At 35.6% G+C, this 25,989-nt stretch overlaps 1 protein-coding gene and 1 long non-coding RNA gene across 2 annotated transcripts in view; both read right to left on the bottom strand.

Annotated features, from left to right (window-relative positions):
* LOC127957628 (disabled homolog 2-interacting protein) overlaps window positions 1-22,625 on the bottom strand; it is a 128,178-nt gene extending 105,553 nt beyond the window's left edge. Inside the window, exons 1-2 of the mRNA XM_052556250.1 lie at window positions 22,550-22,625; window positions 4,805-4,926 (exon numbers count right to left, since the gene is read on the bottom strand). Of these exons, the coding sequence (XP_052412210.1) occupies window positions 4,805-4,926; window positions 22,550-22,610 (183 nt within the window). The 5' untranslated portion in view covers window positions 22,611-22,625. The remainder of the gene's footprint in view (window positions 1-4,804; window positions 4,927-22,549) is intronic.
* LOC127957632 (uncharacterized) lies at window positions 8,509-10,211 on the bottom strand. The gene is made up of 3 exons (XR_008153823.1): window positions 10,162-10,211; window positions 9,877-9,933; window positions 8,509-8,925 (listed from the first exon to the last, which is right to left on the bottom strand). It is a non-coding gene; the product is annotated as an uncharacterized LOC127957632 (long non-coding RNA).
* Window positions 22,626-25,989: the final 3,364 nt, after the last annotated feature.

Raw genomic sequence — 25,989 nt, 5'->3', positions numbered from 1 at the left:
ATTGTAAGATTTTAACTTCAGCAGACCAGCACAGTGCTCAAACAACAAATTTTTGGCACAGATACTAAACTAAAAAACTTTTCGGAACTGGAGTAATACTACAAAAAAGACGACTCTTTGCCTCCTACTGCCAGCAGCGTACATTTTGGAGTCGGGAAAATAAAGCTGCCTACTTTCAAACAGACAAGAAAGAAAATGCCTCTTGTGGAATCTACTTGAATGAACTGACACAGACTTCTACAAAGGATTGCGGTTCTTGAAACAAAGTTACTTGATGTGCTTCCAAAACAGGTGAAACACAAAGTAGACCATCATCACGGACCATCTCAGCATACAGCCCATGAGTCCTGAGAATCTAGTAAATCTCAACAGTTGATACCAAGTGTAGAGGAACAAGCCGAAACTGATCAAAAGACTAATTGATGTCACAAACATCAGACATTAGATTGTCATGAGTATCTTGTATTGCTGCCGTAGCATCCTCTAGCCCGGATAGGACAAGGCTTGCAAACATTGGTATTCTACCACCCCTATACATCTTGAGAACAGATTTGAAGCATTAATAAATGTGGGTTAGGAATCCCAAATGTGACTGAACATGGATCGTATCAGCCAGCAGCTAACATTGCTACTAACCGGTGCTCAAGGTCGAGAAGACAGCGGCATTCAGTTCATAGCGCAGCCAAGCCAAAGACTCTGATACTGGGTGACTCCATTATCAGAAACATCCACAGCAGGACTACAACTGCTGTACATGCTGCTTTCCTCAAGTAACCGCCTCTGATGTGAACAAGGAACTTCGGAACATTCTATAGAAGCACAAGACTGCAAATCTACTCATCATCCATGAGGGGAAGAATGATATTCAGAAAGAACAGTTGGAACTCCTAAAGGAGTATTTCAGTGAACTCTTTAAAACAGACTCTTTAAAGACTTGAAGTTCAGTCATTTATCAGTGGACCACCCCCATCAAGGGGAATAAACATGTTTTCATGGTTGCTTGGGCTGAACACACGACTACAAAGAACTTGCAGTATAAAAGGAGACAACTTAATCGAAAACCTAAAGTTTTTCTGGGGCTGTAGACAACTTTTTAAACTGGATGGCCTCAAACCAAACATTTCTGATCAATGACTAAACCACAAACAACCTGAATTTTATGTTTCTAAATGAAACATGGCTAGAAGACAGCTGCAGCGCAACAGTCCTCAATGAAGCAGCCCCTCCTAACTTTACTTTTATAAGTGTCTGTAGGACTTATAGGAGAGGTGAGGGTGTAGCTGCTTTATTTAAAGATGTCTATCAATGTAAGCAACTGTAAGTTGGTCAGTATTTGTCTTTTGAATATCTATGCATTGTACTGAAAGGTGCTCCACGCATTCTGTTTATCATTATTTACAGGCCTCCTGTTACGAAAAAGGAAATAAAAAAATCCTAAAATTATTTCTTCAGATTTTGACTCTTTAGCAATTGCAGGGTATTTTAATATTCACAAGGATAATGCAGAAATCAAAACTACAAAATAAATTATAACCGTTTGGAACACTTTTGACCTGATTCAGCATGTGCTTGGATCCACATACAATCGTGGACACACTCTAGATTTCAGTCTACTCATCAGTAGAGGTCTAAACATTTCATTGTTACTAAGGATGTAGCACTATCTGATCACTTCTGTATTGTCTTTAATATTTTGATCTCTGCCATCACTGAATAGATTGGTATATTGCAGAAAAAGATGCATTAATCAGAACACTAGTATGCGGAAGACAAATTGTGAATTTCACTATACCATCTATAAAGGCAGCCTTCATGATTTCAATGTGGAACTAGCAACAGCTAGTCTGCTAGACAGACTGGCAATTTCAAAAATAAGTTACTATGTCTGTTTTTGAAGCAATTGGTGGCAAAATTTTGGAAGAAATAGTACAGCACCTTAAATCATCAACCTGCTTTCTTGACACACTAGGGTTGCTGCGATAGATGGTCTTGATAGTTTTGAAGCCGTTACACCAGTTATGTCACTTGCCCAGCACGGCACTCTTAGTTCAGTTAGAGAACAGACATTATAATAAAAACTCAATGCAGCTGCTCAGTGCAGCATGGCGACAGTCACATGAGGAGAAGCTGACAACAAAAGTGAGGTGAGACAGACAAGTTTATGGCAAAAGCGCCCGTTTTATAAATATTTTGGATTTTGAAAAGCCTTTTGACTTCTCCCATTTATCTAAGGTGATATTAGAAGTTTTTATTTTTATTTATTATTTTTTTTTACTTTTTTGTTAAAGTTCTAACAAAGCTCCATGACATGCGGAGTCCCACAAGGCTCAAATCTTGCACCACTCTTGTTTAGCCTGTATATGCTGTATAAGTCAAATAATGAGAAAGAACCAAATTGCCTATCACAGCTATGCTGATGATACCCAGATTTACATAGCCTTATCTCCAAATGACTACAGCCACATTGACTCCCTCTGCCAATGCATTGATGAAATTAACAGTTGGATGTGCTAGAACTTTCTTCTGTTAAACAAGGAGAAAACTGAAGTTATTGCATTTGGAAACAAAGATGAAGTTCTCAAGGTGAATGCATACCTTGACTCTAGGGGTCAAACAACTAAAAACTTTGTATGATTCTGGAGACAGGCCTTTGTTTCAGTAGTCATGTCAAAGCAGTAACTAAATCAGCATACTATCATCTCAAAAACATTGCAAGAATTAGATTTTGTTTTTCAGTCAAGACTTGGAGAAACTTGTTACATTTAGGATTGATTTTAAAGTACTTTTACTCGTTTATAAATCACTCAATGACCTAGGACCTAAAAACTATTCAGATATGCTCACTGAATATAAACCTTACAGACCACTCAGTTAGAAATACCAAGAGTTCACAAAAAATAAGGGGAGTCCACTTTTAGCTATTATGCTGCCCGCAGCTGGAACCAGCTTCCAGAAGAGATCAGATGCGTTAAAACATTAGCCATATTTAAATATCCAGACTCATCGGTTTAGCTATGCATTTATTGAATGAGCACTGTGCTACGTCCAAACTTATATTTTATATAGAATAATTTTCTGTATTTCTTTTTTTAATCAATTAAAAAGGTCTTTGTTTTAATGTCATGATTTTTTTAATGATTATTTTACTTCCTTTTATGTAAAGCCCTTTGAATTACCATTGTGTAAGAAATGTGCTATATAAATGAACCTGCCTTGCCTTGTTACAGTATAAATACCATTACCCTTACCCACACCCTAATATATACTTTCTGCACTTTTACAATTAAAAAAATATTATATTTAAACAGTTTCTACAAATGAGAAACCTCCCAAAAGAAGATTGTCAGATTTAGCTATGTCTACAAATGTGTTCCCGAATAATGGTTAAGTACACTCACATATACCTAAATATTTACCTACATCATATTTTGACATCTTGTGTAAAAACTTCAAAGCATTTCTTCTTTCCCTAATAGAGTAAACTGAATTAAAAGACATTGTACTTTATATGACTAAAACTGATGTGTCTGAACATACATTTCTAGCACAAGAACAGTTTTTTATTTGTGGATAAAGACAACACTGTTCATTAATTCATTTAGTTTACTTATCAAATGAACCGATGTTAAAAGATGTTATTTTTTAACAAAGACCGCTCAAGGCTCTAGGTGTGTGTTAGCTGTGCTCATGTAGCAACATCAAGGATGATTTTCTAAATAAATGAATGGGGGGAAAAAATCATCCTATAAGTACAGTAAGTACATGAACAAATTTATTAAGCATTAAAGATCTGGTATTGCCAGGAGAGAATCTTTCTTTTGCTCCGCCTCAAGCAGAGAATCATTTACTACTGCTCTGTCTGGCCAGTAATAGAGGAGTGGAGATTTATTACAGCACTGCTCTCTGGCTGATAACAGAGGATTTGGCATACAGCGTGAGCTATGGGTGAGCGGAAAATGCTTTATCGACCACAGTACACAGCATATATTCTTTGCAAGCGTGGGCCATCTATTGATTGTCTCTGTGGAACGCCGTGTGTCTTGGCTGCCAGGCCGAAAAGTGAGCTCAGGGAGCCTGCTGATGTACCGCACTTCTGCACATGTCACAATGACAAACTACACACAGCTAACATGCTATTTGCTCTCATGTGCTTGGACTAGCTCAGTCACAACCAACACAAAATACTTTTCCCTTCTGCCTCTTCCCTTCTTTTTTCAAAACACTAGATTTTGGGATTTTCATTTTTAGTATTTGATACCGCGCAAAAAAACAAGGTGAGCGTGTAATTTATTCCTAATAATTCCTTAAATAGAAAGTTCAAAATAACAGCATTAATTTAAAATAGAAATATTTTGTATATGTATAAAGTTATATAAGTTTGCTGGTAGTTATTATAAGTATTCAAGTAACAAAACAAGATTTTGCTGTCTCCAAACAGAAAAAAGTGGTTTCATTTTTCAATTGCAAAAAAGTAAAAATAAATTGCCACTGTTACTCCCAAATATACTTTTTATTCAATCTTAGTACAAACAAGACATTTGCAGCTAAATATTTGACTAAAATCACTATATTAGTAAATATTCAATATGTGATAAATATATGACATGCGCAATGAGATCACATGCATTTCTAAACACAACATGATTTGGTTTCAATGACCCAAATGTATCCGGTTTACACTTACTGTATATTTAGCACTAACATTTCACCTGAAACGGATTTAAATACCAAAGCCAGTTAAGAAAAACTGTAGGGGCATGCAAAGAATATGAGAAAAGGCTCTTTCTGTGTCATTGCATAATACCTCCTCTTTGTCCAGCAGCAGCATTTGATAGTCGGTGACCACACAGAACTTGGAGTTCCACACGGCACGTTCAGCACACGGGTGACCACAAGACATCCAGTGGCCTGCAGGACCCCTCATATCTGACAAGACAGAAGAAAGACCAGAAATAGAGAATGATGAGAAGTACAACAAAAAAGCACAAAATCAGAAAAGATGAGAGCCAGATTTCTGCCAGGCTTCCTGTTTGGATCATGTATTTAAAGACGGGCCTGTGCCTTTCCATTTACTCCTCCTCTTTACAAAGGTCAAACAAAATCCTGCAAGATCTGCAAAGCAAACAATTCCTGAACCTGTAGCAGACATGTCTTCCAAATGAAACAAGAGCGCTCGGAACACATTTATATGGTAATGAGGCTCCAGCTTTTGCCACAATGAGATTTCCAAATAATTCACCCAGTGAGCAAGAAATATTGCCATGTTAATTTGAGTGTGATATGGAGAACATAAGTAAAGTGAATTACAACTCTGTGATAGTGTTGCTTTTTTGCATTTCATATGGAGACATCGACTTGCCGCATGGAACGTTAACAATCTCATCTCGTTTCAGAACATTGAACAAGCGCGCTGGACTCTGTTCTCATTCTCATTCATGGAGAACCTCTGCTTCTCATGAATGAAGGTAAAAAGCTTTTTACAGCCAAAAAATTAATTAGTTGAAGTTAGCTGTTACATTTTGTGTCCTTTACGAATGGAAACTGTCCATGGGCGCTCTATGAAACATTACAGATTAATGTATTGTTTAATAACATTCACTGTTACATTTTTCTAATGTAATGTATATTTTAAATGCATTTTTTTCAGCATCATTACTCCAGTCCTCAGTGTCACATGATCTTTCAGAAAGATGTGCTGATTTGAACATGAGATGAACATCTCTTATTAATGTTAAAAAATAATTGTGCTGCTTTATATTTTCGTGATATATTTTTTTCAGTATTCTTTGATGAATAAAAACATTAAAAGAACACCAATAAATATGATTTAGTAACATTATAAATCTTTACTCTTACTTTTGATCAGCTTATTGCCTCCTTGCTGAATTTATTGTATTATTAATTAATTTGATTAATAAAAAAAAAATACTTTTGAATTGTATATATGTAGTCAGTTAAAGTGATTTGTCAGAGCATAATAATAATAAAGTACAATTTTAAATATTGTGTTTTAAATCTAGTTGAACTTTAAATGAATCATCATAACATCCAAATCAATAGTGATGTTACCAGGGTTTTATCAATTTATCAAACTATCATATACAAACATACATAAAAATTAAACAGTACAACTGTTTCCAAAATGTAAGATTATAAATCAGCATATTAGGATGATTTCTGAAGAATCATGTGACACTGAAGACTGGTGTAATGATGTTCAAAATCAGCTTAGCATCACAGAAAAAAATAATTTTAAAGGTGATGTATATAAGTTTTTGACTCTTCTAAAGCATAAAAATACCGTAATACTTTGCAGATATTTAAGAAACATGCTAAGTTAACACATTTGTTTATCTGAAGAACAATGCTACAGTCAGTTATTGTCCTTTGAAAATGAACTTGTTTTGGTTTGTGAAACCTGCCCAAGTTTACCCAACTGTACTGTCTCTTGCAATCTCGGGTTGCCAGTTTGCAGGAAACACGGCGTATTTCATTTCATTCATCGCCAAGTGCACTAGTTCTTGCTTTGTGTCATCAATCTGGTAACCTGTGTGTGCCTCAAGTCTGAGGAGGAGGGGCCGGGTGAAAAAAACCCTCTCGAATATTTTGAATTAGGACTGAAATACCTAGGTCAACCACTTGGTGTCAATCCTACATACAGCACCTTTAAAATATATATAACAGAAAACCACACTCTAACTGGGTGAAATATGGACAAACCCAGCTATTGGGTTGTTTTGACCCAGCAGTTTGTTTAAATGTTTAACACAAGCTTCCAGGAAGTAACCCAACCACTGGGTCAAAACAACCCAATAGCTAGGTTTGTCCATATATTCACCCAGCACTGGTATGTATTTAACCCAGCATTTTTTAGAGTCCATTATCTTAAATTGTGATGCCAGGAAAACTGCACAATATTACCGTTTGGTTCTGTATTTGTTATCAAATAAATGAAAGCTTGATGAGCAAAAGATATGCAATGTTTAAAATAGTCATTTTTCCAAACTTTTGCCCAGTACTGTACTCCTGTATGATAACAGAAAACTGGCTAGCTGAAAGAGCATCACAGCGTGAGCTATTTTATTCCTCATAAATTGTCAAATAAAAGTGCTAACTCGCTTATATTTGTCATATCTTGATTTTACTGGCTAGCTAGCTACTGTAATAACACTTGGTATTTACTAGTTAAACATGAATACTATAGATCGAATATATTAAAAATATAAAAACGTAGATGTTGTCTTTGGGCTCAAATGCAGCAAGTGTGTCTTCAGAGAAACTGGAGGGGAAATCCCCTCTTAGGTGACTAGAGGGCATTGTGTGTGGAGGAGGGTCATTTTTAAGACTTCTGTTTATTGTTATCTCACCTAAATGTTTGTTCCAGTCTATATGGTTTGTTCAGTCAGTGTACATGTTTTTTTTTTTTTTTTTTTTTACAATGGTTTAGCCTAATTAAGTTGCACAGTATATTACACACAGCCTTTTTTAAACTATTTGTTTGTAATATTAATTTATACATTAATACTTACCAAGATGGACATTTTTATATTTTGTGTGCAGGATTTAAGAAATGATCTGTTCATGTTATGGAGGAAAGCACAGTGCATGTAGGGGTGTGGCCTCAATAGCCCTGCAGTGAGCAGTGTGCTGTGTGCATGTGACTGAGCAATATGTAGGGTAGAAATTAAACTGAAATTGCATTAAATCAGGTTGTTTTAACCAAAATTATGCTGCAAGATTTTTTTCTCACCTACATTTAAGTCCCTAGGTCCTGCAATTTTGCACATTTCCAGTTTATTCCCATTAATTTCTGTTAAATCCTATATATTTACATTAATTCCCATGGAAAGTTTCCAGATTGAAAATATCCATAATTTTGCAACCCTAGATGTTACTGACTTAGTCTTCACTACATTAATTTTACAACTAATTTTACAACACTATACTTTACTATGTGCCAATTACAGTATAGGTAAAACATCAGAGACAAAGGTATAAACTATGAAATAGCAATATGTGAACAGAACATTGTCATCTTGAGTGAGCTTCTACATCTGACCTCCTGAGATGTTTCTATGCTCAAAGAACCCATTCAAGAACCCTTATTCTGTCAGAAAAAGTGTCATTAAAAAAAAATTATTTGTATGAAGATGCAGAATCACACACTTCACGTGGCTTGGAAAGCACAGTCATTCACTTCCACAACATCACAGTGTGATTGCAAGAATTTCTTTTCCAACTGGCAGTTAAAGTTATTAGAAATACTTCACAGAAATTGAATTCAGGAAATAATGACAATCAACAAAGGATGTCACATGACCTCTTGCCTTCAAAAAACGAAACAGTTTAGTGAAAACATGGAATGCAAAGACAAATCCTGCTTAAGACTCATCTGACTGTATTAAACTCTTGCACATGCAAGCATACAGAACAGAAGTGTGTGTGTGTATGTGTGCGTGTGTGCTTGTGTAAAAAAGATCTATATTTTTCTTCATCTCTCATATCTTAGTCAACTCCATTACTATCTTCATTATTGTAACCATAAGCAATAATGTTTCTGAAAGAATACTCTGTGCACTATTAAATCCTGTAATCTTGTGATGAGAGAAGTCTTATCTTTCAATTTTAATGTGATTGTGCAGATGCGATTAGCAGTGTAGAATCATTGTGAACGCCGGACACTGCACAATCAATGCCTGCTAGATATAGGCAATACACTTAATAGCCTCCTCAAAGGGACACACACACAGCTCAGAGATTTGAGCGTGTTAGGCAACCATTACAAGCCTATCATGTACACAAACCCACACACTGCTTTAGAAAGAGGAACATATGGCTAAAGACAAATTGCTAGAAGTGGTGATTTTCTCCCAAGATAGTGGTAGCTCTGAAGTGGCCAATATGTTCTCCTCAAAGCACAAATACCTATGGACCAAGAAAAACAAAACACTATCTGGAAACAAGAATTAGAATTATTACACTTCCATGTTTAGTGCCAAAAGCAACTGACAACTACTTTAACATAAGTTTATAAAGGCTACAGTTTTTTTAATACAATGATATTACTTTTTAAAAAACGTTTCCTCTGTTCAAAGTATACAATTACTAAACTGGAACCTTGCAAATTACTGTATGGAAATGCTTTAGATAGACAACAATGCAGTGCATTCTAGGATTGCCAGAATAGGGACAAGCAAATAAATTATTAAATTAAATATTGAAACATCATTTACTTTGTATTCAAGTGACAGTTTATGTGTTTCTACCCACTATTAGAGTTATATCAGATGTATGCACCTTTAAAACTGCTTTTTAATTTAATTAATATATATTTTATGCTTTAAAAATCAATCAACAAAATCAGGGCTATCAATACAACAAAGTAATTTTATTTTGCCTGTGCTTGGCGAGGCAAAGCAAAGCAAAGCAAAGCATACCATAGCAAAGCATAGCATAACACGAATGAAAGTGTAACACAGTGGTTCCCAAGTCTGGTCCTGGAGGCACCTCAACACTGCACATTTTGCATGCCTCCTTTCTATGACACACCAATTTCAGGTCTTGGAGTCTCTACTAATCAGCCGATGATCTGAAACATGCGTGTTAGACTAAATAGACATGCAAACATGCAGTGTTGGCATGCCTCCAGGAACAGGGTTAGGAACAACTGGTGTAACACATTTGGTAAATGTATAATAAAACAGTTACATATAATTCATTTTTATATTTAAAGGGTTCATCGGATGCCAATTTTCCACAAGTTGATACATTCTTTTGGGCTTTAATGAAAAGTCTATAATATTTCTCAATGGTGCATTTTCTCAGTGCAGTTGCGCTCAAGTGTCCCGAGACTGAATCCCGCCTCAAGGACCTTACCTGTTCCCAGCCCCCATCTCTCTCTCCCACACACTTCCTGTCATATCGCTAACTGTCCTGGAAAAATGCCCCCCAAATTAAAAAAAATTAAATTAGCGAAAAACAACACCCTTTTTACTGTGTCAGAATCAGCTTGGCAGCTGTCAATATTGTTGCATGTTGCTTTAAATGCTAATGCGCTCTAGATGTGTACACACACTGCCAACACACATTTATGTTCAAACAACATATAAAAGTGAATTTAGCATCTGATGATTCCTTTAAATAAACTAAAAGAAAGCCTACCCATTTGTTCTTCTGAATATATCCAAATACATGCTGGGTTAAAATATATATATATATATATATATATATATATATATATATATATATATATATATATATATATATATATATATATATATATATATATATATATATATATATATATATATATATTAACATTGAAAGGCAGCTAATTGTTGAATAACTTCACATTGACAGTGTCCCTATAACACTGTCTTTGTCAGTGGTTCTCAATTCCAGTCGTCGCGACCTCCTGTTCTGCACATTTTGTATGTCACTATTTTTCTTAACACCTGATTCAGATAATCAGCTCGTTATAAGTGAGCTCTGTGCATGAACTGTGTTCCCATTGACATGGTCCCTACACAGTGTTCATTGCCCCCTTCTCCCTGAGCAGGGGAAATCTGTTGAAGTTTACGTCACTTTGAAACATTAATTAACGAGGACTAGAGAACGGCTGGTCTATGTAGGCAGCTCATTAGGATTTGGAATAGCAAAACTTGTGTCTTCAGATAAAGAAGAAAAGCATTTTAGCTCCTGTAAATCCTCAGTATATCAGGTCCTGGATCCCTGACAGCATGTTGTTACTCAAACTAAGCACGGTGCACAAGGTGGGTAATTAAATGTGATCTGCTGGTTCATTCCTTCTCCTGTCAAGAAATTAGGGGCTGATTTTATTTTCAGTTACTTCAAAGTGTCATTTAATGGATTATGGCTTCATGCTATTATTGGAAGGGCAATTGGTCTTTTAATCTTAGCAGGCAGTTTTCTGCTTCTCTAAATAAGCACTTCGTAATGACCACTGCTTTGATTTTATCAAACAATTCATACCATTTTCTGTTAAAAGATGTTAATAATTTTAGAATTATTGCCTTTTTTTTATTTAATCTGCTAAATCCATTCATGATGCGGTCACATAAAAAAGGAGATTACTTTATGCCACTGCCAAACGCGAAGCCCTTATCAGCGCAATAACATGCACACAAGGGAGGGGAAGAGAGAGGGAGCAAAATACAAATGGCATAAGAGAGAGAGGGAGAAAAGAGAGATTTATTGCAAGTGTGACATGAAGGAGACACAGGGGAGTGTCTCTTGTCCTCATTGGCTGAAATGTGTCTCTGTGGCCCATCAGTAGAGTTTAAAACACCCCTTTAAGAACAGAAAAAGAAAGATTTGTTCATTTTACCCATATTACAGTGGTTATCATTTGGAATCATCATTTCATTTTATTAAAACGTGTTCAATTATTCATTTTTAAATTAAAACATATACTGTAGAAAACAAAGACTATCCAGGTAAGCTTGCTCTGTTTAATAAGGCACCTAAGCTTAAAGGGGTGATTGATAGCTTTTTTTCTAGGCTTGATTGTGTTTATAGGGTGCAGTCTAACATGTGTTCATGCTAAGTAAAAAAAATAAATAAAAAAAAAATTAAAAAAACATTTTTCATTCATTCATCATTGTATTCATTTATCATTTACCTTTATGATGAGATTGGTCAGCTGGCTCAGTGTGTTGTGATTTACTAAACAGCCTCGAGCGTGTCTGAACATCCCGCCCCTTTCAAGCTCAGAATGTGCTCCGTTTGTATTGTAAACATTGACGTCCTCTATATTGCTTATCAATTTGAGCCATATTGAGATGCAGAGAATATTAATGAAGAGAATCATGCAGATCCTGTGCAAGCTCTGCTTTTATTGCTATGTTTGTTTTTTGTTGTCTCATACTTTTAGATGCACTGTTGTTTGTAAATGCTACTGCTTTCTATTAGCTTTTAATATACAGTTTTATTCTGATTAAAGCTTTAATATAGCACAACAACCATACGCGCATCCATGTATAACACTTCTCATTGCTTTGTAAAAAATAAGTGTGTAAATGGAACAGTTTTTTGAGCTGATCTGACGATCTGAATGAGAGAGAGACAAAGAGAGAGAGAGAGAGAGATGCAGAGCAAGGGGATGCGAGGAACAGGATTGAGAACCACTGTTTTAGAACATTGGTTTTGAAACTTGTGAATCCATTAGAATTGTTTGAAGACAGATTTGCGATTCATATATGCACAAATTTTTACATGCACCCCTAGTTTTGTCTTCCTCTTCTATAAAGCAGCATAACATGACCTCGCCCCCTTTCCCGGGGGCAGGGTTTATCTGGGTTCGTGACGTCACAAACCCAGGAAGAAGCTCGTTGTAGTCCCTTACCAGTGTTGTGAAAGTTCACTTTCTACATGAACTAGTTCAAAGTTCAATTCACAAATTTTAAAATGAACTAGATCAGTTCATAGTTCAAACTACAAAATTTTGAACTAAGTTCACACAGTTCCAAAAATGAACTAGTTCATAGTTCTTTTTTCCATATGTTGCTGCGAGCTATTATTTTTCAAAATTATTGCAACAGCCCATATAGAATCACAGACAGCAATTATTTGATCAGTTTTAACAATGAAGCTATGCGTCAGATTTCATCTTCATATCCAATTTTGAATCCTTATCCAACCAGGGTTTAGCATTGAGGGGACAGCACTTCCCCCTTGTTGCTTTAATGCTTTGTCTCCCATTCTCACCGACCTTGTCATAAACATCATAAAATTATTTTAAATGGTCATACGCCTTCTTGCTACATGCTGCTGTCGCCTCGATGCTTTATTTTTTTTTTTTTTTTTTTTTTTTGGTGACGCGACACGCATGCGGCGGACGGTGGTGTGACACTGGTGGCTAGTGTTGCCAGATTGGGTGTTTTTCCGCTACGTATTAAAACCCGTTTACGGTGTGTTTTAGCCGGTTTTTCGCCTGGAAGGCTCTATAGAAATCTGGCACCCTACTGAACGAAGTTAAGCTGAGAGAGCGTGCCGTTCACAGACACCAGAATGAACGAGTTGACAGTAACGTTCATCAGGCATTAATACAACACGTTCAGTTCACGTTCGCCCCAAAATATGAACGAGTTCATGAACTATCCTTCAATGAACGCGTTCAGGCACAACACTGTCCCTTACCAGCCGTTTTTGTAGGAATTAAACTGCTAGAATTTTAACTGACAATATCTCTGTTTGCACTGAACTTTCAGCACTGCAACTTTGCAACTTTGCATTGTTTATGCTCAAACAGCAACATTACAAACTAACGTTAAAAATTGCAATCAGCCACCCCTTTAAATTTGTGACACTTGCCTGAAGTAATTTGCACTCTTTTTACAGAAGCTCAACAAGCAGACAATGCATGTACTACTCAAAAAACTTTACACAAATATTTTTGCTCTTTTTATGAAAATAAACTGGGCATTACACAAACCTGTAAGATCAAACATGTACATTTGTAAATTTTTTGGTTTACTCAGAATCAAACATAAAACTGCTTTAGGGAAATAAGACAGTTAAGACCTTTTAAATAAATATTTAAGATAAATATAAACTCCTGGTTTAATGGAGATTGTATCAATTATGTGTCTGAAGTGTTCTTCAGTTTTCAATAAACAACCAATCAAATAAAACAAATCAGAACAATGGGCGTCGCTGTTTTGTTGCTAACACTGATTCAGAAAATTGTATGAGATTTAATGAGAATTCTGTGAAGCAGATAAAGAATTAATGTTTATGGTTGTATGGTACAGACAATGCGAATAAATATGATCTCTCATGAGGTCAGGAATGATATATATGAATATAAGACACTATAATTGACAAATCATGTTTGCATCTGCCTGCAAATGTTCCTTTGTCTAATAACAAATCAAAGTCTGATAACACAGTGCAGGCAACTGAAAAAACTAATACCCTAAGCTCTAAATAATGTTGCATGAAAAGAGCTAAATCACATACATACACACACACACACACACACACACACACACACACACACACACACACAGAGAGATCTTATTGAAATAAAAAATCATCCCCATTTATAGACAGACAAGCAAAGCACTGATTTATCAGATATGGGACAAAACTTTACCTGCCATAGCTTCTAAACAGTTAAATGTCATCATCTTTGAAATGAACCAAAAGCGATCACTAGAAATGTTCTTTACACAAATGTGCCATTTCATTTGATTCTTATCAAAATTATGAAGAACATTACATGATCACTCATGAAAAAGTACACAGATGCTAATAAATAAAAAGCTTTCCATTCTACTACCATCCAAGTGAACCTTGAGCACAAGAGAGCCATAGATTAATTGCATGATTAATTACATGATTGTATGTAACCAATTACTAAACAAAAGCCCAGAAAAAAATCTAAGATGAATTCTTGTAAGTAGGTCAGAGAGTAATACAGCAGCTGATCTGTTCTGTTCTCTCTCTCTCTTTTCCTCCAGCTGCTCAGGTCTGCATGTGTTCTGCTCTACTGTATTTCAGGCTCCAAAGATCAGGGATATTTGTCTACACAATGTGTGGGACGAGATTTTGTGTGCACACACTCACTTTACTCTATGTCCATTACTATTTGATCACTGACATTCATAATGTATGTTTCCTTGAGAAGACATCGACTCGCTGTCTCTTCTTCCTTCATACACGAACACACACGTATACACTGAGCTGCTTCACACGGATATATATAATGTCCTGTTTTCCCAGGTATTCGTTTTTTTTTTCTGCTGTCCAATCAATCACTGTAGGTACCCTAATGTTCCTTGCTTATTCTATTTCAATGCAAATAAAACTTCATAAATAAAATAAAAATATCCTATAACTTGCAGTAAAAATAAAGCAGCTATGTTTGCTAGAAATTCGCTGGACAGTGACAATATTATATCTATAATGGGACAGCATATTGATTTATAAATAATAACCGGATTTTCTTATCATGTAAAATATACATTGTAAAATATTATAATATATAATTAAAACACACTGATATTACAATTAGTAGATAAAAAGCTGTATGATTAATCAGATTGGCCTGCCCATAAAACATGGCTACACTCATATATGTGCACAGGGTCATACACACAAAACATAACACTAATATAATGCAATAAACATGAACTAGATAAAAAATGTAACACAAAAACATTAATTCCTAATGCACATTACTCCTAATAATTTTTTTTTTTTTTTTCTGGGAGCAGTTTTTAACAGTAAATACTCTCAGCATTATATATTTAAATGCATGGCAATAGGAACACACACACCTGTTGAAAATGTGCAGCCACAACACTAAGAAATTGCATCTTGCATCAATACTGAATAAACATTGAACTCGCACAAAAATACACCCGCAAAGACTAGCCAGTTCTACAAAACGATAGTGCATTACAGACAAAGACAACATGAACCAGCAAAGACAGAAAAAGAAGCATAGAGAGAGAGAAAAGAAAGCAGTCTGAGGGAGCGCTTAGAGGCGTTTACCTGGGAAGAAATCGGTGGACGTGCTCTCTTGCCTGTTCATTGCCACTTTCTGTAGTTAGTCCGTCAGTGCGTGAGCAGCATATGTAATAGTGTGAGTGAGAACATGCCGTTACCATGTTCATGAGAGCAAGCGTGCATTTGGTGCGCTGTTTTTTTAAGACTATTTGCAGTCAACTGAGGCAGAGTTTTTCTCTCTTTCAATTTAACTGTCACACATTTTTACCCGCTCTCTTTTCATTTTTGTTTTGTAGAAAGGCAGTCAAGCTGGTCAACACAAATTAGGTACATCGTTCTTTATACATTTCAAATTACAGATCACAGACCGCAGCAAGAGTTGATTAATGTTACAGAGAAAGCAGAGTAGGAGGATGTTTTTCTATACATTTACACCTTCCATAAATCTGAATGTGTTAGTGGTTTGCTGTGTGTGTGAGTGAGCCTTTCAATGCTTTAAAAAGAGCCTCAGAAACCAATGCAAAAAATAAAAAACTAAATAAAAGAGCATGCACATTTTGAAAGATGGAGTGAATCTGTGAGAATCAGGGTCATCCTAGAGATTGTGAGACGTGGAAGTGTTCAAACACGTGTGTACTAGCATGCATTCATTACATCTGTCCCTGAGATCTGTGCAAGCTGTACAATCTCTGCCTCTAGAGAATCGCCATTGGTCTCCTCCGTTAGACAATCAGTATGGCAACAAGCCGCATTTCTCTGTGTATGCTCACTGAAGCTCATACTTCAGAAATGAACTAAAGCATACACAGCCTCTCATAAACACACATCTTCAGTCCAAGATCAAACATTCAGTTGTACAAAACAAAATTGTCACATGTGCCATTTTACACACTTAAAATCACAACATTATGCCAAAACAGCTCCAATGCCAACAATAAATTGCACCCATGAGATCCTGTGCCTCTGTTGGGCATCCATCTTTCTTCATTGCACCTTGCCCAGCACTGGCATGGCAAAAAAAATAAATAAATACATAAAAACGAATCAGTACTTTTGTATTGTTTTCCAGTTAAAATATGTAGATTAAGAAAAAAAAGGTTGTAAAACTGTACCTTTAAAAATTCTAAATACCCATTTTCAAATCAACACACCTGACAATAATTTCCTCTATATAATTTTGCTCAACAAATTTTGTAAAATCATAAAACTTTAATGATCCTATTGGTTAATTTAGCATTAAATGTTCCAATATCCAATATCAGTATCCTATTAAATTTGTGGCATTTTGCAGTCTCTCATCTGTACAGGAGGTAATTAATAACAATAACTATTTAAGTGATGATTTCAAAAATATGGTGGCTAACTTATTATAGGATTTTTAAAATTTTTATAATAGGCTAATGAGTTGGCCATGCACTGCCTATTGATTCACATGATTTAAATGAATATGCCTCTTGGCTGACCAATTTTTATTTATTTATTTATTTATTTTTTGCGACAGCCTAATGTACAAAGATCGTAATCTTAAGGCATACACATGGCGTAACCAATTTTTCAACTATTTCAAATTGATTGCATTTCTGGACATGTTTTATTTTTATACTTGCAGTCAGCTGCACAATTTCAGTTTTTAAATGTCAGTGAAATTGTCCACAGCCCACACTCATTTGTCAAAAATGAAATTTATTATTTCATGCTTGTTTTCAGTTTATCTCTATGGTGCTTTAAAATTATGGTGTTTTTTCTTCCAGACTGCATAAAAAATTTAGTGAAAGCAATTTAACTCAATAAAACAATGAAAGCCTTAATAAAATAGCAATCATAGCCTACACTGTACATCTGAATTGCTTTTGTTCTGTTATATACAGCAGTTGAAAAGGAGCCTAGAACATTACACAACAAGTCTTCCTAGCTAATAAAAGTTGCATGACAGGTGTGATGGGGAATATATTTGTTATCTTTGGCAGTCAATACCGATTAATTGTTCTTTTCAAAGAACATCCACAGCTTTCCTATTTATCTAGTCACAATGAAAACAAATGTGCTGCCTGAAGCTACACAACTCTGACAGCAAACTGCTATATTATTCAAGAGACACACAACAATGGTCAGTATTTGTGCAGCAGCACTGAAGAAAAAGTACATTTGACTTTGAAAAGAAAGTATACTAGTAGATGGTGGTTTGTTTCTGCTTAAAGTGAATAATATGCATGATGATGATGAGACTCATTTCACAGTGCAGTGACAACATGACATGATCGATTCCTCGTGACTTTCATGGCATCTCACTACTTCTCTATTTCTTTCTTTGCAGCCTTCTAACTCACTCCTCGCTCTCTTGCTTGATTTGATTATTCAAGATTTAAATGAAGTCGCTGTCCATTTGGTGTGACCATGATGTCCAAGATATACAGTCGCTGTGACAGGCCATGTATGAGTGAGCACAAGTTTGCTTGCCTCTACTTTGTCTTTGCAGAGTGTGTGACAACCGTGGCACTCTACATTGATCAAGACTTCTTCTCTGACAGTTGAGGAGTTGAGAAAGAGAGAATGTGTGTAGCTACCCATCACCATGGGTTATATGTGAGGATCAAAGCAGAAAGGACATTGCTCTTCCACTGACAGCTGTGTTCAAGTGTGATAAGTGTCTGAGAGAGACACGTCTCACTTTAATATAGTAACAATGAAAGATGGTGACTTGAGTAACAGAATATACATTCATGTAACTTAAACAGTTAAGCACAGCGCTAACAAAAACACTGTCAAGGGTTCTACTAACTTGATGTATGTCGCTTTGGATAAAAGCGTCTGCCAAATGGATTAATGTAAATATAAATGTACATCAACACTAATGCTGTCTGAGATTTTGAGAGGTTTCAAAGATTGGGTGGCTTAAAAATGTAAGTAGAGGATTAGCTCTGAAGCCAGGTTATGCAAGAAAGCTTGCTCAAAGTGAAAACAGCATGATGGTTGATAAAAGAAGAACAGTTCAACCAAAAATTGAACCATTTACTTTCTCCTACATTAGGGCAGAGTGAAGTGGACTAATTTGCTTGCTTAGCATATGGACATATATATATTTTTAAATCTCATTAAGATAGAAGTAGCAATGGATTCTCCTTCTTCCATTATGTGATGTACATTCATATGTAATGCATTTTTGAAGAAGAATAAAAAAAGCAGCATGGGAAGTCCATGAGAAGTCCAGCATATATCCCCAGATATAATTTTGATTAAAATCTACAAATTCACAAAGAACAAAAGTGATATTTTTACACAATTAATAAAATAGTTCAACCCAAACACTTCTGTCATGCTTTAATCACCATCATTGGTTTGGACATTTCCAATTCAAAAACAGTACCTATAGGGAGGGCAAATTTCTGCGGGTGTTTTACTAACACTGCGCAAATTAAAGAACACAGACGCAACATCTCATTTACATATTGACCAATGCAATAAACCAAGCACAGAGCAAATTAGCATAGTTGCAAATAAAGAATTAAGAAATAAAGACACCACACAGTACATTGTGTGGTACATTGTGTGGTACAAACAATGTGTTTTTCTGGCATTCAAAATAAATGTTTATGTATGAAAAAAAATTCTCTTCCTTCTGTTCTCTGTGGTACCTCCTCCTAGTAACAACAGTTGCTAGTAATAGTTTAAGACATGCTTTTTTGGGGCGTTAAATAATGGCACAAATGCCAGTAATTTGACGAGAGCAAATTACTCCTACAAATGCATTTTCAATAAGGTCATGCGCAAAGCTAACGGTGTCCAAGCCTTTTCAGCAGTAATATGTCACTGTGTGTCTTTAGTAAAATGCCAAAAGACTTTTCATGATTCATGTACTGTAGTTTTTCCTTAGTACTTGATATGGTATATTTTATCTCTGTTGATATCTATCATTCAAAATCAATGAAGTCACAATGGATGTACAATATAACCATCAAATAACCTGCCATTTACAGCGGTTCTGGATTGCAGTTTGTGGTCACTGCAGTATCTGTTTTGAAATTGCACAATCATTAAGGTGTAAGCGCTTACATAAAGCTTTATTTCACATCCTGACAGCTCAATAAGGAACGGAATTGTAGTGTTTGCTGTACATTTCTGCATGCATATGCTGAGAATAGGTGTCTGATAGAATGAATGTTTATTTATCATGCAGTTTGGAGCATGCACACACACACATTTTACCATGACACTAATTCAACAGTGCGATTATGAATGAATGAATGAATGATACTTCAGATACATGCACACTGAAGCATGCAAACACACACACACACATAACATCATTGAACAACAACGCTCTGGTAAACAAGTGAAGTAATAATCACCCATGTGTGTCTAATATCTCAGTTGCTACACATCTGATTGATGACCCTATATTTAATCATCTATGTCCTCTTCCAAATGACACAAGTGAAAGTTACAAATATGATTATATGTCACTCGGTTCACAAAATACACAGCAGATTTCTAATAATTACTGTAATTCAATATACATACTTTAAAGCCTGACTGACTGCATGAGGAACATCTCCAATTTATATGACTGCTCAAGAACTTCCCAAAATATTTTGTGGAACAAAAAAGATGATGATTTGAAGCCATTCAAAGCATAATAAAAAGAAATAGATGTGGGTAAATAATGACAGAATTGTCACTTTTAGGTGAACTATCAATTTACTTTAAGATGGAACGTTTTCATAAACGGCCCCAGAATACTACATAGTTTTTCTACATAGAGATTAATCCCTCATCTGTGCTCAGGTTTAATCTGAGTTTACAATATGAGCCCATTTTAATACGCACATCTCCTCCTGTTACAAAAAGAAAGGATGTCTGCTTTGGAATTACAACCCATGTCTTTAATCTTTGGTGGCAGTGACATTTAACCAGAAGTGGAATTCATGAGCACGTTCACCTGAGCGAAGAACGGAATGATGGGATATTTATGATGGGTCATTTAGTTTAAAGAGAAGGGAAGGCAGCTTTAGGAAAGAACCTAAAGGAGCCTGAGGGGAGCATGAGAGCTTCATTCACACCCACTGACATTTTCCAGAGGACAAATCAATTAGCAGGGTATTAAAGAAAGGCCGTGTGTGACTGAGTCCCCAGGCTCTTAAACAGTAACTGAGAAAGCACTGCAGAATGCATGCACAAGCACACACACACACATAACAACAAAAACACGATCAGACACACTCTAGATAGAGCTTGAACAAGAAAAACACAGCTTCCACTAATAAAACACATCCTGGCACAGTTAACTCTTACTCTTCCTTTTATATGCTGCTATTAGAAAAAAAAAAAAAACACTGGAATCTAGGGGAGCAGGACTGGGTAATGAAGAAGTACTAATGATTTGAAGCCTGAATAGTTGTGATGCATCCAGAACAAGATTCACAAAGTACTAAACTGTTAATGTCCAATATTAAAATAAATGTAAAATAAAATGCTCAAGGTTGAATCCAGTAAAAAACAAACAAACAAACAAACATTTAAATCGTTTTAAAAGCATTACAACATTATAATGTACAGCAATCAATATACTGATTATTATCCATATTATCCATTCCACTGCCCTGCATCTCACTTTATTAAAGCTCTTTATGTTGAAAACATGGGTATCCCTTTTTCCAAAACTATATAAAATTAGCAATTTTTAACTCCTATTATGTTTTTTAAAAATCCTCTGTGTCGGGGTACATTTAACCCCATGTCCATTTAACCTTGAATATCATTGCAGGCAGGCACCAAAATTTGTATAGCCTTTCCAAAACACCTCTGTGTCATCAAAACTTTGCATGCATGAGTCTAAATGAGATAAGTGAAGTCAAACTTCAAGAACATAATTAGCTTAATCAGTTTAAATATCAAATGTGGGTCAAACTGACCCTTAACAAAATATGAGTGTTTTAAAATTCATTTTAAATACATTTTATGTGAATGCACCCTCAAACAGGTGTGTGTGTGTTAAAACATGAAGGCATCTACCACAGATGTTCACCACAATCATATACTGTATGTCCAACAACTTTAAGACAGAACTGTATCATTACCCATAAATGAGTATTGATATGTGGTATCAAACCTATAGATGCATCCAGGTGTGCATTAAATATGCTTTGCTAATTATGAAGCATAAACTTTCTGGAAACTTTTTCTAAGCAAACATTAGTTAATCTTGTGTCATTGTTACTATGTAATCGTAACTTGTTCCTTATATATATATATATATATATATATATATATATATATATATATATATATATATATATATATATATATATATTTTTTTTTTTATCATTTTGATAATTTAAAGCAGTTCACACAGCAGTGTGTCAGAGTGTCTGTATGGAGGGGAAACCCCTATCAACTATAAATTACATTGATCTGAAAAGAGGAACAACATACTGTCTGTAAATGGAGAAAAAAGAAATAGGTTATGAGCACTCAACATCTGTATACTTGCTGTACAAGATACAATGAAAAAACACAAACAACAACTGTACCACCCAGCAGGCTTGTTCTGAAGTGGAAGTATTCTGAATCAGATCAGTATTAAACAGACCTACTAGAAAGTTATTTTTCTACAAGGACTTACTGGGCAGCTGTTTTCTCCGGATTATGTCATAAACTCCTCTGAGACAAATCCTCAGAATTCTTTGAACTGTGTTCTTCACTGATTTTGACTGAAGATCCGCACAAAAAGGCCATCAACAAGTACCATGTAGAGACATGCCTCAATTAACATGTCTGCTTAAATTACAGTAAATGACTGTGTGATGAAATGGAGGTCCAAGCTCATTTCTCTAATGCAGAAAACAGCAGTTTTATTTGCATGAGGAGGTTTCTCATGATATACAAACTAATCTAGCTTGCCTGTTTCAGTGTAGATTTTCTGATTTACATTTTATTATTATTATTATTAAAAAGGCTTCAGGGCAAAGAATGCAAATAAGAAAGTAAGCAAAAAGCTTAAGCTAAAATATTGCAGATTTTGTCCCCTTGTTCTCACTGTGAGCACTGACTCTCCACCCCTCTTATGGGACTGTCCTACCTGAGACTTGAATCCATCCGTGATGTGGGATGTTAGATGAATAGAATAAAGGGTTCTCCATTGTGTTTCTTCTCCTTTGCATCATTGTGATCAGTAATCGGAACCAATAAGCATGAAGATAATCTTCTGAGAGAGGCTTGCATCCCTCTGTCTGCTACTGACCCGACGTTCCAAGTCCTCTCAGCTGCAGTTGCTTCAGAGAGAGAGAGAGAGAGAGAGAGCGAGACAGAGGGGTGGGTGGGGGTGAGGGTGGTAACGGCGAGGAATCTGGAATTTAATTTGTGATGATGCAGATCAATGTTAGATGAAAAAAAAACTAGAATAGTCTGAAGCAGCATGTTTTCTTGTTAAGTTTGATTTAACACCTCCACTAGATTTTCATCTAGAAATTACAGTTACAGTTACAAATACACATATGCACTTATATTTTTATAATTGCTTGTCAGTATTAAAAATAACATGAGCTAACAACCTATTTTATTTTCTATTTATTTACAAACTGAATTAATGTTTATAAAATGAAATGGAGATAGTATGAGGTAAACCATAATAAATCATTGTAATTATTTCACCATTAGTTCAAACATTTAAAAAAGCAGTCAATTTATGCAGAGAATTTAAAACGATGCTTTCAATTGGTGTTACAGCTCATGGGCGTTGAAAAAATTGAATGGAATTAATTTAAAGGACCTACAGGGGCCTACACAAAATGATTGACAGCCACCGCCTCCAATGAGACATCAAGCGCATCGCAGCTGTGAAGCACGGGACGAATGTTGCGTCTCAAGTGGCCTACTTTTGGGGAAGAAAATACACAATTTCCAGTATGTAGTAGAAGAGTAGGAAAACTTTATTATGCATTATATTGCATAGTTAGGCGCATCCTGTCACTCAGTAAATCCTGTTACAGTTTACATCCTCCATATTTCAAACCTACCGTATCAGAGAGAAAAGAAGTAGCAAAGAAAAGTAGTAATGTTGCTGCCACAAGATCACCGTGTCGTCATCAACTAGCCCATGTTATTCTGCCAACTATGGGTCATTCATGCACACACTTTTTTTTTTTTTTTTTTACAATGATGAAGTTCAAATTGTTGTTGCAGATGAAATAGACAATAACAAAGATAACATTAAATAAATATTTTAGCAAGGTTAAATGTTGATTGTTAGTAAATTTAACCCCTTGATCTGAACCTCTCTACTGAACCATTGTTCACACACATACGCCATATTTGTAGTTTGTTTGTATTTGTAATCACCCAGTCATAAAAAAATAACGAAATACAGGACAAAACATGATTTTTTAAAAATAAGTTGGGACACAAAAAATAGCACTGAAGTACAGGACTCTCCCATGAAAAAACGGGACGTCTGGTCACCCTATTTATTTGTGTTTGTAGTTTTAAACGGAATCCTTCGCCAAAGCGCAATTGGTTGTGGTCAGTATTAACCAATGTAATGAAGTTCACTAAGAAAATCTAGTCGACTGTTGGTATTGAACTTACCTTTCCATCCTGCAGTTACAGACTGAGCTTGAGAAAGAATTCAACTGATATATGAGACTTCATAACAAGCACACCCTGCTCTTTACTTTCTCATTCTTCCATGTTTCTTTATTAGGCTATTTTTATTTTAACCGTTTTAACTGTCACGCCCACTGAAAGCTGCACTGGTTATAGGCCTACATAAACACTAAATTTCTGGGACGTAAAAGCTCTGTGCAGCATAAGTTGAGCTTATCACAGAAGTGTAAGTGGTTAGTTGACTGCAGTCGCAAACAGAACTGAACATGCACTTGGCTGATACAAAGTTAAAATATTCACATGGGACCATGCAGCTCTTTTTTTTTTTTTTTTTGTCTGTAGCAGGCATTTGTTGCATTGCATTTCTATACCACATAGTGTATTTCTAGATCACATGTCCTTTTTTCGGAGCCCTATCCTAAAATTCTGATGATAGGCTATCACTTATATTCACAAGATACCACAGCCATGCTATTATCACAATACATGAGAGGCTACTTGAGTAAAACTACAGCGGAAACAAAGGATTTCACATATATAGGTCAGCCATTCTGCTAGCTACTTTGACATTATGATGCAAACAACAAGATTCAGATCGAAAGATAATGGTTTTTTTGGCATTATGTCTTGCTTTACTCTAAGTATGACAATGACCTCATCAGTCATTATTATTTTAGGGTGCGAGTTAATACATAAAAGACTACAGCCAGTTAGGATATTTCTGGCAGCTGTTAAAGTTCCATTTATAGAATAATTACGAATAATTATCTTATTTGATTTTGAGAAACTTTGAATAATTTAAGGCCTATATAGCTTCAATATTTGACCAGTTTCTCATAAAATGCAGTTACAAAATCATGCAATCAATCGGTATGGACATTTCAAATAGAACAAGGCGGCACCTGTACAGATTAAATCATGCTTTCTCCAATTTGTGATCACTGGGATCACTAAACAATGTCCATTGCTCATATACCGAAGTACTAAAATTTACGTTTTTGAGTATTGATGACTCACAGACCGATGATTTGCTGCAAATCCATCAGAATTGTGTTATCAAAATTCGCACCTTCCGATGAACCTGCAGTAAATTTACACGTTCTGCTTTCTTACGTAACACATGATTGCCATAGTACATGGTTTGTGTTTTCATCCAGTTTGGGAATTTTATAAGAATAGTTTTGAGCAAAAAATAGCAATAACCTCATAGCTGTCATGTGTAGTTTTCACACTATTGGAGCTTCTGAAAAGCTATGGATGGATTAAGATGCCTGAAACCATTGCCAGGTTGTAGTCATCTAATTTTTTGGACTGGTCATAACTTTTTTAAGACATTTACATAAAAATGTAGATTGGTCTAATTTGAAAATGAAAAGTAAGACTAGATGACTATATTGGCAATGTTTATGCTGTTGGTCCCAGTATCACATGAGAGGGTGAGCGCTGACAATACAAATCAATTTCTCATCTTATTGTTGTTTGTACGCTGCATAATTTTCCTTAAAAAAATTCCTTTATATTTGGGGTTTGTGAAGGGGTATTCATTTCATCCACATCGGGGTGTTTTTATACATGATCCATGGTCACACACGGTTTCATGCTTCATTTTGCTGAATAAATGCATTGAAGAAGATCTGATCACTGCTATTGAATTATTGTGTAGAGGTCTCAGCGGTGTCGTTAACACATATGGTGATGGCATGGGCAGTGCCTGGTCCTTTTGAATTCACACCCTGTTCATCAATAGCACTGTGGGAACATCCTGTCCGATTTTACTTTGAGAAACTGGCCTCTGAATGCATGCAGCCTGCCATTTGGACTGTTATGGAGTCATCAGTCATTATTAGTCTTTTCAGATTCTCCCTTCTGTTTTAACAATCTGCACATCATTCTTCTGGGTAAAAGCTGCTTCTTGCT

Source organism: Carassius gibelio, chromosome B5, assembly GCF_023724105.1.
Source record: "Carassius gibelio isolate Cgi1373 ecotype wild population from Czech Republic chromosome B5, carGib1.2-hapl.c, whole genome shotgun sequence".
In the NCBI taxonomy this organism is placed as follows: Eukaryota; Metazoa; Chordata; class Actinopteri; order Cypriniformes; family Cyprinidae; genus Carassius; species Carassius gibelio.
This window is presented reverse-complemented; position numbering and strand designations above follow the sequence as displayed.